This window comes from Oncorhynchus masou, chromosome 12, assembly GCF_036934945.1.
Source record: "Oncorhynchus masou masou isolate Uvic2021 chromosome 12, UVic_Omas_1.1, whole genome shotgun sequence".
Taxonomy (NCBI): domain Eukaryota; kingdom Metazoa; phylum Chordata; class Actinopteri; order Salmoniformes; family Salmonidae; genus Oncorhynchus; species Oncorhynchus masou.
In genome coordinates this window covers 78987788-79000408 of record NC_088223.1, presented here as the reverse complement: position 1 = coordinate 79000408, position 12621 = coordinate 78987788, and the positions used below count along the sequence as shown (strand labels likewise).

At 42.9% G+C, this 12621-nt stretch overlaps 1 protein-coding gene across 1 annotated transcript in view; it reads right to left on the bottom strand.

Moving 5' to 3' along the window:
* LOC135549407 (glutamate receptor ionotropic, kainate 4-like) overlaps positions 1 to 12621 on the bottom strand; it is a 64170-nt gene that overhangs the window by 6263 nt on the left and 45286 nt on the right. Inside the window, exons 9-11 of the mRNA XM_064979380.1 lie at positions 11253 to 11360; positions 7098 to 7301; positions 2158 to 2271 (exon numbers count right to left, since the gene is read on the bottom strand). Of these exons, the coding sequence (XP_064835452.1) occupies positions 2158 to 2271; positions 7098 to 7301; positions 11253 to 11360 (426 nt within the window). The remainder of the gene's footprint in view (positions 1 to 2157; positions 2272 to 7097; positions 7302 to 11252; positions 11361 to 12621) is intronic.

The window sequence follows — 12621 nt, the reverse complement described above, 5'->3', positions numbered from 1 at the left end:
CAAAGCTGGTGTGTTAGCACTAGGCTACAAGAAAAGGCTGCACTACCTGTAGGCTCTTCAGGATGCTCCGGGTAATATGTTGCAATATGATCTAGGACAGGGATTCCCAAACTTTTTCACTCGGGGCCCCTCTTCCAGCAATGAGAAACATAATCACGTCTATTTCCATGGGCACAATCACGGTTCAAGAATTGTGTAAAATTTTGCAGGTTTAAACCGTATTTGCTGCAATTCTACACATTTTGTCATGTATAAGGTGAATTGATGTGATATTTAAGTGACCAAAAAAATTGCGACAATATATATGGGCAAAAAAATAGAAAAATGTTAGCTGACATGGGCTAGTTGATCTGGACATGTCTGAAAAGTTATAAATAGCTCTCTAAGGTATACAATGACTAACATGACAAGAGGAACTGATGATGCAATGGCCAATTTTGAAATTGTACCTTATGCATTCTACTATGACAAGAAGAGTAAAAAATATATATACATACAGTGCATTCGGAAAGTATTAAGACCCCTTGACTTGTTCAACATTTGGTTATGCTACAGCCTTATTCTAAAATTTATTAAATAGTTTCCCCCACTCATCAATCTACATACAATACCCCATAATGACTAAGCAAAACAGGTTTGTCGATATTAAAAATAAAATAAAAAGTTAAATAATGAAATATTACATTTACATAAGTATTTCAGACCTTTTACTCAGTACTTTGTTGAAACACCTTTGCAGCAATTACACCCTAGAGTCTTCTTGGGTATGATGCTACAAGCTTGGCACACCTGTATTTGGGGAGTTTCTCCCATTATTCTGTGCAGATCCTCTCAAGCTCTGTCAGGTTGGATGGGGAGTGACGCTGCTCAGCTATTTTCAGGTCTCTCCAGAGATGTTCGATTGGGTTTAAGTCCGGACACTGGCAGGGCCACTCGAAGACATTCAGAGACTTGTCCCAAAGCCACTCCTGCATTGTCTTTGCTGTGTGCTTAGGGTCATTGCCCTGTTGGAAGGTGAACCTTCACCCCAGCCTGAGGTCCTAAGCACTCTGGAGCAGGTTTTCATCAAGGATCTCCCTGTACTTTCCTCTGTTCATCTTTCCCTCGATCCTGACTAGTCTCCCAGTTCCTGCTGCTGAAAAACATCCCCACAGCATGATGCTGTCACCTCCATGTTTCACCGTAGGGATGGTGCCAGGTTTCCTCCAGACATTCAGGCCAAAGAGTTCAATGTTGGTTTCATCAGACCAGAGAATCTTGTTTCTCATGGTCTGAGAGTCCTTTAGTGCCTACAAGCAGGCTGTCATGTGCCTTTTGCTAAAGAGTGGCTTCAGTCTGGTCACTCTACCATAAAGGCCTGATTGGTGGAGTGCTGCAGAGATGGTTGTCCTTCTGGAAGATTATCCCATCTCCAAAGGAGAACTATGGCCGGGCGGCCAGCACTAGGAAGAGTCTTGGTGGTTTCAGACTTCTTCAATTTAAGAATGATGGAGGCCACTGTGTTCTTGGGGACCTTCAATGCTGCAGACATTTGCCTTCCCCAGATCTGTGCCTCGACACAATCCTGTCTCGGAGCTCAACGGACAATTCCTTCGACCTCATGCCTTGGGTTTTGGTCTGATATGCACTGTTAACTGTGGGACCTTATTTAGACAGATGTGTACCTTTCGAAATCATGTCCAATCAATTGAATTTATCACAAGTGGACTTTTAATCAAGTTGTAGGAACATCTTAAGGATGATTAATGGGGGATGCAGGTAGCCTAGTGGTTGGAGTGTTGGGCCAGTAACCGAAAGGTTGCTGGATCGAATCCCTGAGCTGACAATATACAAATCTGTCATTCTGCACCTGAACAAGGCAGTTAATCCATTGTTCCCCAGTAGGCCATCATTGTAAATAAGAATTTGTTCTTAACTGACTTGCCTAGTTAAATTAAAAAAAATCTATGGAATCAGGATGCACCTGAGCTCAATTTTGAGTCTCAAATATTTTTGCACACAGTTTGAGAACTGATCTAGGATCAGCTGCAAAAAAACTGACCCAAGATCAGAGTCTAGGGGCAACTTCATTCTATATTTCCTCCTGGACTAAAGTTGGTTACCATTGTTTAACATGTTCTCTAAGCATGGTTTTGTGTGTGTGTGTGTGTATCTCACCATGTGTGCTGTGTACATGATGCTGATGCCCAGGGTCATGAAGGGTTTGGAGAAGTCAATGACCTTCTCTCTCTCTGAGGTGATGGTGAGCCCCGCTACAGCCAGGTCAGCTTTCTGGAAGAGATAACATTTAGCCAACTGCAGTGTTAGCCTACTGCAGTTAGCGAAAGATAAATATGGCAAACTGGTCCTGTGTGGCTCAGTTAGTGGCACATGAAACGTCAGGATTGTGGGTTCGATTCCTGCTGGGGCCCACCCACACAGAACAATTCAGCATGCACCACTAAGTCGCTTTGGATAAAAGTGTCTGTAAATGTGTGTAGAAGGTTATTCAAAATCCAGGCCTCAAGAATCTAAGTAGAACCGGTGATCTTTGCTCCCTGGTAAGTTCATTTATGTCATTAATTGGCCAGAGAATTAATTTATTTGGTGACCTAATTCTGAATTAGTCCCTAATTACAGGGGACAGATGAAAACCAGGGTCATGTTCATTCGGCATCAAATGGAAGAAAACAGACTGAAACAGGGAGAGACTACCTATAATTGCCCAAAAATAAACTTTCATTTTTATTTTCTGTTGCAAAACAGTTTCCATTGCATGCTCTAATAAAACACAACCCAGCAGTGTAGTGGACCTTGAGGCATGGTTTATATTTCAAAACGTTTCAAAATGTTTCTACTGATACTTGGACTGACGTCAAAATCTTATAAAACAACCCATTCATCGATGAAGAGGGGTCAAACAAAGTTTCCTTGGCTCATTCTTAAAACCATTCAAATAAATAAAGCCAAAGCAATTATCAGGTTCATCATCATCTATTACATTCCTGTGGCAGCATTATACAAGTGCCAAATAGAACACATACAGTATATACATAAGCTGTGTCCCAAATGGAACCTCATTCCCTATATACAGTTGAAGTCAGAAGTTTGCATACACCTTAGCCAAATACATTTAAATTCAGTTTTTCACAATTCCTGACATTTAATCCAAGTAAAAATTCCCTGTCTTAGGTCAGTTAGGATTGCCACTTTATTTTAAGAATGTGAAATGTCAGAATAATAGTAGAGAGAATGATTTATTTCAGCTTTTATTTCTTTCATCACATTCCCAGTGGGTCAGAAGTTTACCTAAACTTAATTAGTATTTGGTAGCATTGTCTTTAAATTGTTTAGCTTGGATCAAAATGTTTTGGGTAGCCTTCCACAAGCTTCCCACAATAAGTTGGGTGAATTTTGGCACATTCTTCCTGACAGAGCTGGTGCAACTGAGTCAGGTTTGTAGGCCTCCTTGCTTCTGTATGATTGAGGTCAGGGCTTTGTGATGGTCTCTCCAATGCCATGACTTCTTAAGCCATTTTTTGCACAACTTTGGAAGTATGCTTGGGGTCATTGTCTATTTGGAAGACCCATTTACGATCAAGCTTTAACTTCCTGACTGATGTCTTGAGATGTTGTTTCAATATATCCACATAATTTTCCTTCCACATGATGCAATCTATTTTGTGAAGTGCACCAGTCCCTCCTGCAGCAAAGCATCCCCACAACATGATGTGCCACACCCATGCTTCACAGTTGGGATGGTGTTCTTCGGCTTGTAAGCCTCCCCCTTTTTCATCCAAACATAATGATGGTCATGACAGCCAAACAGTTCTATTTTTGTTTCATCAGACCAGAGGACATTTCTCCATAAAGTATGATCTTTGTTCCCAGGTGCAGTTGCAAACCATAGTCTGGCTTTTTATGGCGGTTTTGGAGCAGTGGCTTCTTCCTTGCTGAGCGGCCTTTCAGGTTATGTCGATATAGGACTCGTTTGTCTGTGGATATCGATACTTTTGTACCTGTTTCCTCCAGCATCTTCACAAGGTCCTTTGCTGTTGTTCCGGGATTGATTTGCACTTTTCACACCAAAGTACATTCAGACAGAATGCGTCTCCTTCCTGAGGGGTATGATGGCTGCGTAGTCCCATGGTGTTTATACTTGCGTACTGTTGTTTGTACAGATGAACATGGTACCTTCAGGCATTTGGAAATTGCTCCCAAGGATGAACCAGACTTGTGGAGGTATACAATATTTTTTGCTGAGGTCTTGCCTGATTTCTTTTGATTTCCCATGATGTCAAGCAAAGAGGAACTAAGTTTGAAGGTAGGCCTTGAAATAAATCCACTGGTACACCTCCAATTGACTCAAATGTTGTCAACTAGCCTAACAGAAGCTTCTAAAGCCATGATGGAATTTTCCAAGCTGTTTAAAGGCACAGCCAACTTAGTGTATGTAAACTTCTGACCCACTGAAATTGTGATAATGAATTATAAGTGAAATAATCTGTCTGTACACAATTGTTGAAAAAAAATACTTGTGTCATGCACAAAGTAGATGTCCTATCCGACTTGCCAAAACTATAGTTAGTTAACAAGAAATTTGTAGAGTGGTTGAAAAACGAGTTTCAATGAATCCAACCTAAGTGTATGTAAACTTCTGACTTCAAATGTAGTGTAGTACTTTTTTACCAGGGCCCCATAAGTGCCATTTGGGGCGTAGCCATACTGTTACCCTAGTGCAGTTTCCATGAGGCAGTAAAAATTCCCATGGCCTCCCATTGGAATGGATCACAAATTACAACACACACACACACACACGCACACACGCACACACACACGCACGCACACACACACACACACACACACACACACACACACACACACACACACACAGTAATGAAAGTGCACACACACACACACACACACACACACACACACACACACACACACACACACACACTCACAGTGCAGTGGGTAGTAAATGAAAGTGCAAAGCAGTGACCCCCATAGATCTTAGTATCAGACCTGTGTTCAAATACAATTTTAAAATGTTCATATACTTTGAGAGTTTGCTCTAGCCTGCCTAGTGATCATAGATGGGCAGGGTTTACAGTTTTGGGGCTATTCTGTTGGTTCCATAGCACCAGGGAAACTCATTCAAGCAAAGATAAAGCGTTTGAAATTATTTAAATAGTATTTGAACACAGGTCTGCTCATTAAAGGATGTGTCCATAAAGGCTTCAGTGATATTACAGAGACCTGGGCCAATAAGTGGAGAGATTGAGGCAGAGGACAAAGTCCTACTGACGTCCCCGTCCTTCTCTTCTTTATCCTCCGTCACCTCCTCAAATCTGAATTTCCCTCAACTCTGAAACTTTCCTCCAAATTGGAAGGAGCGGTGGATGGTATCAACTATATACTGCAATGTATACAGTGTCTTCATAAAGTATTCATACCCCTTGACTTATTACAGCCTTATTTCAAAATGGATTACATTGGGTTTTTTCTCACCCACCCACCTACACACACACACACACTATATCCAATAATGACTTTGTGAAAACATGTTTAGACATTTTTGCAAATTTGTGGAAAATTAAATACAGAAATATCTAATTTACATAAGTATTAACACCCGAGTCAATACTTTATAGAAGCACCTTTGGTGGCAATTACAGCATTGAGACATCTTGGTTATGTCTGTATCAGCTTTGGGGACTTTCTTCTTTAAGTTAGATGGGGAGCGGTGGTGAACAGCAATCTTCAAGTCTTTCCACAGATTTTCAATGGGAATTCAAGTCTGGGCTTTCAGATTCTTGTTCTGAAGCCATTGCAGCATTGCTTTGGCTGTATGCTTGGGGTCATTGTCATGTTGGAACGTATATCTTTGCCCCCAGTCAAAGGTCGTTTGCACTCTGAAGCAGGTTCTCATTAAATATTTGCCTGTATTTGGCTCCATTCATTGTTTCCTCTATCCTTACCAGTCTCCTAGTCCATGCCGCCGAAAGACTTCCCCATAGCATGATGCTGCCACCATCATGCTTCACAGTAAGGTTGGTGATTGGGTTCTTAGCACCTCCCTGATCAAGGTCCTTCTTGCCCGGTTGCCCAGTTTGGTCGGTGGGCAGCTTTAGACAGTCTGGGTAGTAACATATTTTTTCAATTTCCCAATGATAGAGACCACTGTGCTCTTAGAAAATGTTAACACTCTAGAAATTGTTTTATACCCTTCCCCAGAAAGAATTGTGATGAAGCACATTTCTCGGAGCTCTACAGACAGTTCCTTGGACTTCATGGTATAGTTTCCACTCTGACATACACTGTCAACTGTAGGACCTTATATAGACAGGTGTGTTTCTTTTTAAATCATGTCCAAACAATGAAATTGGCCACATGGGACTCCAGTCAAGTTGTAGTGACATCAAGGATGGTCAAAGGAAATTAGATACACCTGAGCTCAATCTGGAGTGTCATGGCAAAGGGCTGTGAATACTTCTGTAAACGTGATATTTCTGTATTTCATTTTCAATAAATTTGCAAAAATTTCTAAAAGCATGTTTTCACTTTGTCATTATGGGGTATTGTGTGTAGATGGGTGAGAAAAACATATTTAATACATTTTGTATTCAGGCTGTAACGTGGAGTAAGTCAAAGGTTATAAATACTTTCTGAAGGCTGTTGTACCTCAACAGCTAATTCACAATATCTTGATTCTTCATTCAGATTCAATTAAAAATCAAGATATCTTGTTTGTATCCTAACATGAATGTATGTTTATCTGTTATCTGGAATGTTATCTTTAAAGGACAATCCCCTTCCAAATACTATTTCAGGAGTATGAGTAGTAAACATTATCTTGTGTAATCAGCAAAAACATACTCAGCCATCACCATGTTTTGAGACGTCTTGAGACACAGGTGATGGCTGGGTATGAAACAATGACACAACAACAGGGTTTTTATATAATTTATCTTCTACTACCTACAGGTGGTATAACTTGTGACTGCAGTATCTGTGACATCAAGACATCACCTTACCCTTACTATACAAACATAAGTGAATAGAGAGGGAGAAGATTTTTAGCCACAATCACACTGCAACACTCACTCAGTGCTCACCCTAGAGATGAGCTCACCCACCATGCCCGTCCAGGTGCCGTTGGCACTGGGCACGCCGTACACGCCGTCCGCCACCAGCCGCAGACGGTAGTTGAAGTGCAGCAGCTCGGCCAGCTCTCGCAGCATGTCTACACAAAATCCTTCGTAGCGTTCATTGCCCTCCAGGGCCTGGTGTTCGGACCTCAGCATCACGTAGGGGTTCTCCTGCATGAAGGGGCATCAGACTGGTGCAAGCTGAGATGTGTGTGTGTGTGCATGGGGGGGCAGTTTGTGCATGTGTTAACGTGAATTCGCATGCACTGGTGTGTCATCACGAAGTGCTTCCATCATCATGAAGTGCTTCGAGAGGTTAGTCAAAGACCATATCACTCCTCCCTCCCCGACACGCTCGACCCTCTCCAATCCGCCTACCGCCCTGACAGATCCATGGATGATGCAATAGTATTGCACTGCACACTGCCCTTACACACCTGGATTAGAGGAATGCCTACGTATGTGAGGACGCTCATCGACTACAGCTTGGCCTTCAATACCATAGTGGCTTATAAGCTCATTACAAAGTTCAGAACCCTGGGTCAGAACTCCTCCCTATGCAACTGGGTCCTGGACTGTGACGGGCCACCCCCAGGTGGTGAAGGTAGGCAACATTACTTCCTTGACACTGGTCCTCAACACGGGGGCCCCACAAGGCTGCGTCCTCAGTCCCCTCCTGTACTCCCTGTACCCACAACTGCGTGGCTTCACACAGTTCCAACTCCATCATCAAGTTCGCTGACGATATAACAGTAGGCTTGATCACCAACAATGACAAGACAGCCTACAGGGAGGAGATAGGTACTCTGATGACATGGTGTCAGGGAAACAACCTCTCCCTCAACGTTAGCAAAAGAAAGGAGCTGATTGTGGACTTCAGGAGGAACCAGGCTGTACACGCCCCCATCCTCATCAACGGGGCCTCTGTGGAGCTGGTCAATAACTTCAAATTCCTTGGCATACACATCTCAGAGAAGCTGAAATGGTCTAACCCCACGCACCAGGTGTCGCAGGAAGGCCAACAAGGTCATCAGGGACCCCAGCGCCCAAGCCATGTCCTGTTATCCCCGCTTTAATCATTCAGATGGGGGCAGTACAGGAGCATCATGGCAAAAACTGAAAGACTGGCCAATAGTTTCGACCCTTCAGACCATTAGGCTGCTGAATAGCCACTACTCCCCTTATGGACCCTCCCCCACCCCTCATTACTCCCCCTCATGGAAATTTACCCGCCCACACACTCAACTCTCATTTACCTTACCTGCTGCTCCCCTTATGGACATTCTTTCTCCTGCTGCCCTCTCCCCCACCAAAACAACATTCATCACTGTCACAGTTGTTGATATGTGGATAATCTTGTGACAAAGCTTAAATTGAAATTTGTTTTTTTAAATTTTCGTAATAAGGCTTGCTTCCCGCTTATGGCTAGAAAGAAGCTTGTTCAGGCCACTTCTCTCTGTAATTGATTATGGTGACTTGTTGTATATGCATGCAACCTCCTCCGTCTTACAGAGACTGGACTCTGTTTATCATGTATCCTTGCGCTTTATTACAAATGCCAAGTCACTCACCCACCATTGCACATTGTACCAAATGGTAGGTTGGACCTCACTTTATATGCACAGAAAGATACAAATATGTGTTCATCTACAAAGCCCTTTTGGGTAAACTCCCTCTTTACCTCTGTAGTCTGGTCTCCTTCACCACCAGCAGTTACCATACCTGGTCTGCTGGTCCCCAGGACATTCACCTGGTCCCTGGACATACCTGGTCCCCAGGACATTCACAGTTTTAGGCCAGACTGCCTTCTCTTCTTGTTCACCAGAAGCATGGAATAATCTACAGTCCATGCTTCATCTAGATATGTTAGTGCCACTGAATGAATTTAAAATATTGATGGGAGACTGTTACAGAGAAGTGTAAATGTTTTTTATAGGCTGTATCATATTGTTGTATGTTCTAATTATTTAATGTATTGATTGTTGTTGCCATCTTGTCCTGGCCTCCCTTGAAAAAGAGACTGGGTGTCAATGGGCTTTTCCTGGTTAAATAAAAAGGTTAAATAAAATAAAAAATATCTAAAAAAATATATAATCATTTTGTTTTGTTTTTACTCAATGGTCATTCCACCCCCTCAACAGTCTAATCTGCCTCCACCCCAATGGACATTTATTTATTCATCACTGCCACCAAGCTGTCATTATGTATGTATTATGTATCGTGCTATTTATATTGTTGTTTTTGACTATGACTATTTTCCTAATTTTATTTCACTTAAACCTGCATGTTGGAGCTCAAAGTTTAATATTATCTCTGTACCCTGCAATCAAACCTGCAACCCTGTACATGTGAATATTAACACTCTGAATATGAATGTGTGTATTGTGGTTGAGTGTATTTGCATGGTTCAGACTCAGCACCAAATAATAGCTATCTTACAAGAGGCTTCAAACTGATGTAACCTTGTGTGTGTGTGGTGTGTGGTGTGCATGCCTGTGTCAGAGAGAGAGTGGGAGTGTGTGCGTGTCTGTGAGAGAAAGAGAATGGGAGAGTGTGTGCGTGCATGTGCATGCCTGTGTCTGTGAGAGAGAGGGAGTGTGTACGTGTGTATGCATGTCTGTGTCAGAGAGAGAGTGGGAGTGTGTGTGTGTGTCTGTGAGAGAAAGAGAATGGGATAGTGTGTGCGTGCATGTGCATGCCTGTGTCTGTGAGAGAGAGGGAGTGTGTGCGTGTGTATGCATGTCTGTGTCAGAGAGAGCGTGGGAGTGTATGTGCGTGTCTGTGAGAGAAAGAGAATGGGAGAGTGGGTGTGCACGTGTGCGTGCGTGCGTGCGCGTGCGTGCGCGTGCATGCCTGTGAGAGAGAGAGGGAGTGTGTGTGTGTGTGTGTGTGTGTGTGTGTGTGTGTGTGTGTGTGTGTGTGTGTGTGTGTGTGTGTGTGTGTGTGTGTGTGTGTGTGTGTGTGTGCATGCCTGTGAAAGAAAGAGAATGGGAGAGTGTGTGTGTGTTAGGCTAGCCGTGCTAGTTTGATTCGTAGGTCTCTCGACCATGACTCATGCCCTCCCTTGGGCCTCCCTCAGTTCTTCTCTGTGTTTCCATCAGTTTCTGACTAGGCTGCTTTATTAAAGCTCTGAGCCAATGCGTTTCTCTCTCAGTTATCCCTTAATGAGCCACACACAGTCGTTAATTCACAATATATTTAACTCACTTCATTAAGATAATGACTCAACATTTCCCACCTGTGTTCATTTGAGACTTGAGGTAATGAAGCAGCCTGCTTTAGGTTGCCTGGGATGCCATATGGGCGGGGTCAGCAGTTTCGTAACTATTCTATTGGTTCCATTGTGCTAGTCAATCAATATGCAAGCTGAAGGACATGTACAGGAAGCCTATGTATGTAGCCAAGACAACCAAATAGCAATGCCGCACACACACACGCACACGCACACACACACACACACACACACACACACACACACACACACACACACACACACACACACACACACACACACACACACACACACACACACACACACACACACACACACATTCTACCAATTAAAAACAGTAGCTACCAACTACAGTATTCTGGCTGAATCTATAGTTGATTGAAGGGAAGAGGTTCATTTGCTCATTTTTCTGTCTCCATGTAACAAAATGATGAGAAAATTCTAGTCATGCACCGGTATTTCATACCCAGTGGACCAGGTCAAGCAAACGCAAATGAAGAAGAGACAGAGTCCATGGAGAATGAGCCTTGAGTAATTTCTATTTTTTAAGGGCACCAATTAGGTTGTACCTCAAATAAGAAGAAACGCCGGTCTCTCATCTACCGAGGTCAACGGTGAAAGCGTCTGGAACACCTGGTATGCTTGTGCTTAATTGAGTTGGCAGATGGATTAAAAACAAGTAGAAGGAACAAATAGTAGAGCCAAAAGCAGTGTCGTGTTCACTAGGTGCGAAAGCAAACAGGCTGAAACGGGGCGGGACTACCTGAACTTGTCCAATAAGAAATGGTTGTTTTCGCTTTCCGTTGCAAAACCTTTTTCTACAGTGTGCACTAATGAATACACCCCTGCAAATGTTGAAATAGTGTGGCGAAAAAAGAAGCTGCACTCACCAAGATGGTGGTGATGGTGAGGGTGGTGTTGAAGATGGTGCCGGCCATGATGAGGAGGTTGATGTCGCTCTCCATGGACAGACCGTGCTCCGAATGCCACTCACCAACCTGGGAGGGAGACAGAAAGAAAAGAGGAGATGGGTAGAGGGTTGAAGGAAAGAGATTGAGAGAAACAGGGTGGTTCTGTGTTTTCAAACCAAGGTGCATGCACAGCAAAATGAAGATGAAAACATATTCAGCAACTCAGTAGTAGAAATTGAGGTATGTTTGAAAAATTAATATGTTATTGTTAAAACCAAAGTGTTTCGGCAAATACCTTCATCAGGATATTTCAGAGTTGCTGAATTTCTTTTCATCTTCAATGTTCTCCTCAGAATAGAAAGTGCAAGCTCATTCAAATTGACAGCTTCCGTCTGAGTGGCCATGGTTGGATTTGAATCAGAATTGAAGATACAGTTGGCTGTCTCATAGGTTTCATCCCAAATGGCATGGTTTCTTCCCCTATTCTTTGTGAAGTGCACAACTTTTGACCAAAGTAGTATGAAAAGTAGTGCACTGTTGGGGATTAAGGTGCCATTTGAGAATATAGGGTATGGCTCCTTTCCTTCTCACACCATGCTTTGTGCTGAGTGAGAGGGAGGTGTTACAGTAGTCTTCTATACAGTTAGGGTTGCATCATTCATTTAACTTTTCCAGAATTTCCAGGTTTTCCCAAAATCCGGGTTGGAATATTCCTGGAATCAGGAGGGAATAAGAAGGAAATCTGTGAATCCTCCAACTGGGATTTCGGAAAAACTTGTGAATGTTTGTTGAATTTTGCAACCATACACACATAAAAAAATATAATACTACAGGACATACTTTAGAAATCTGTAGCATACTATACTACACACTGTAGTAGCCCTCGATCATGAGTAGTACTTACTATATAATTCTGCATTAAACTGTAATAAAACATTGTGTATATACACTACAGACTGTATTGACACCTTAAGGAGATGATTGTGGACTACAGGAAAAGGAGGACCGAGTACGCCCCCATTCTCAACGACGGGGCTGTAGTGGAGTAGGTTGAGAGCTTCAAGTTCCTTAGTGTCCACATAAACAACAAACTAGAATGATCCAAACACACCAAGACAGTCGTGAAGAGGGCATGTCAAAGCCTATTCCCCCTCAGGAAACTAAAAAGATTTGGCATGGGTCCTGAGATCCTCAAAAGGTTCTACAGCTGCACCATCGAGAGCATGGTTGCGTCACTGCCTGGTACGGCAATTGCTCGGCCTCTGAACGCAAGGCACTACAGAGGGTAGTGCGTACAGCCCAGTACATCACTGGGGCTAAGCTGCCTGTATTTTTACTGTTGTTTTTA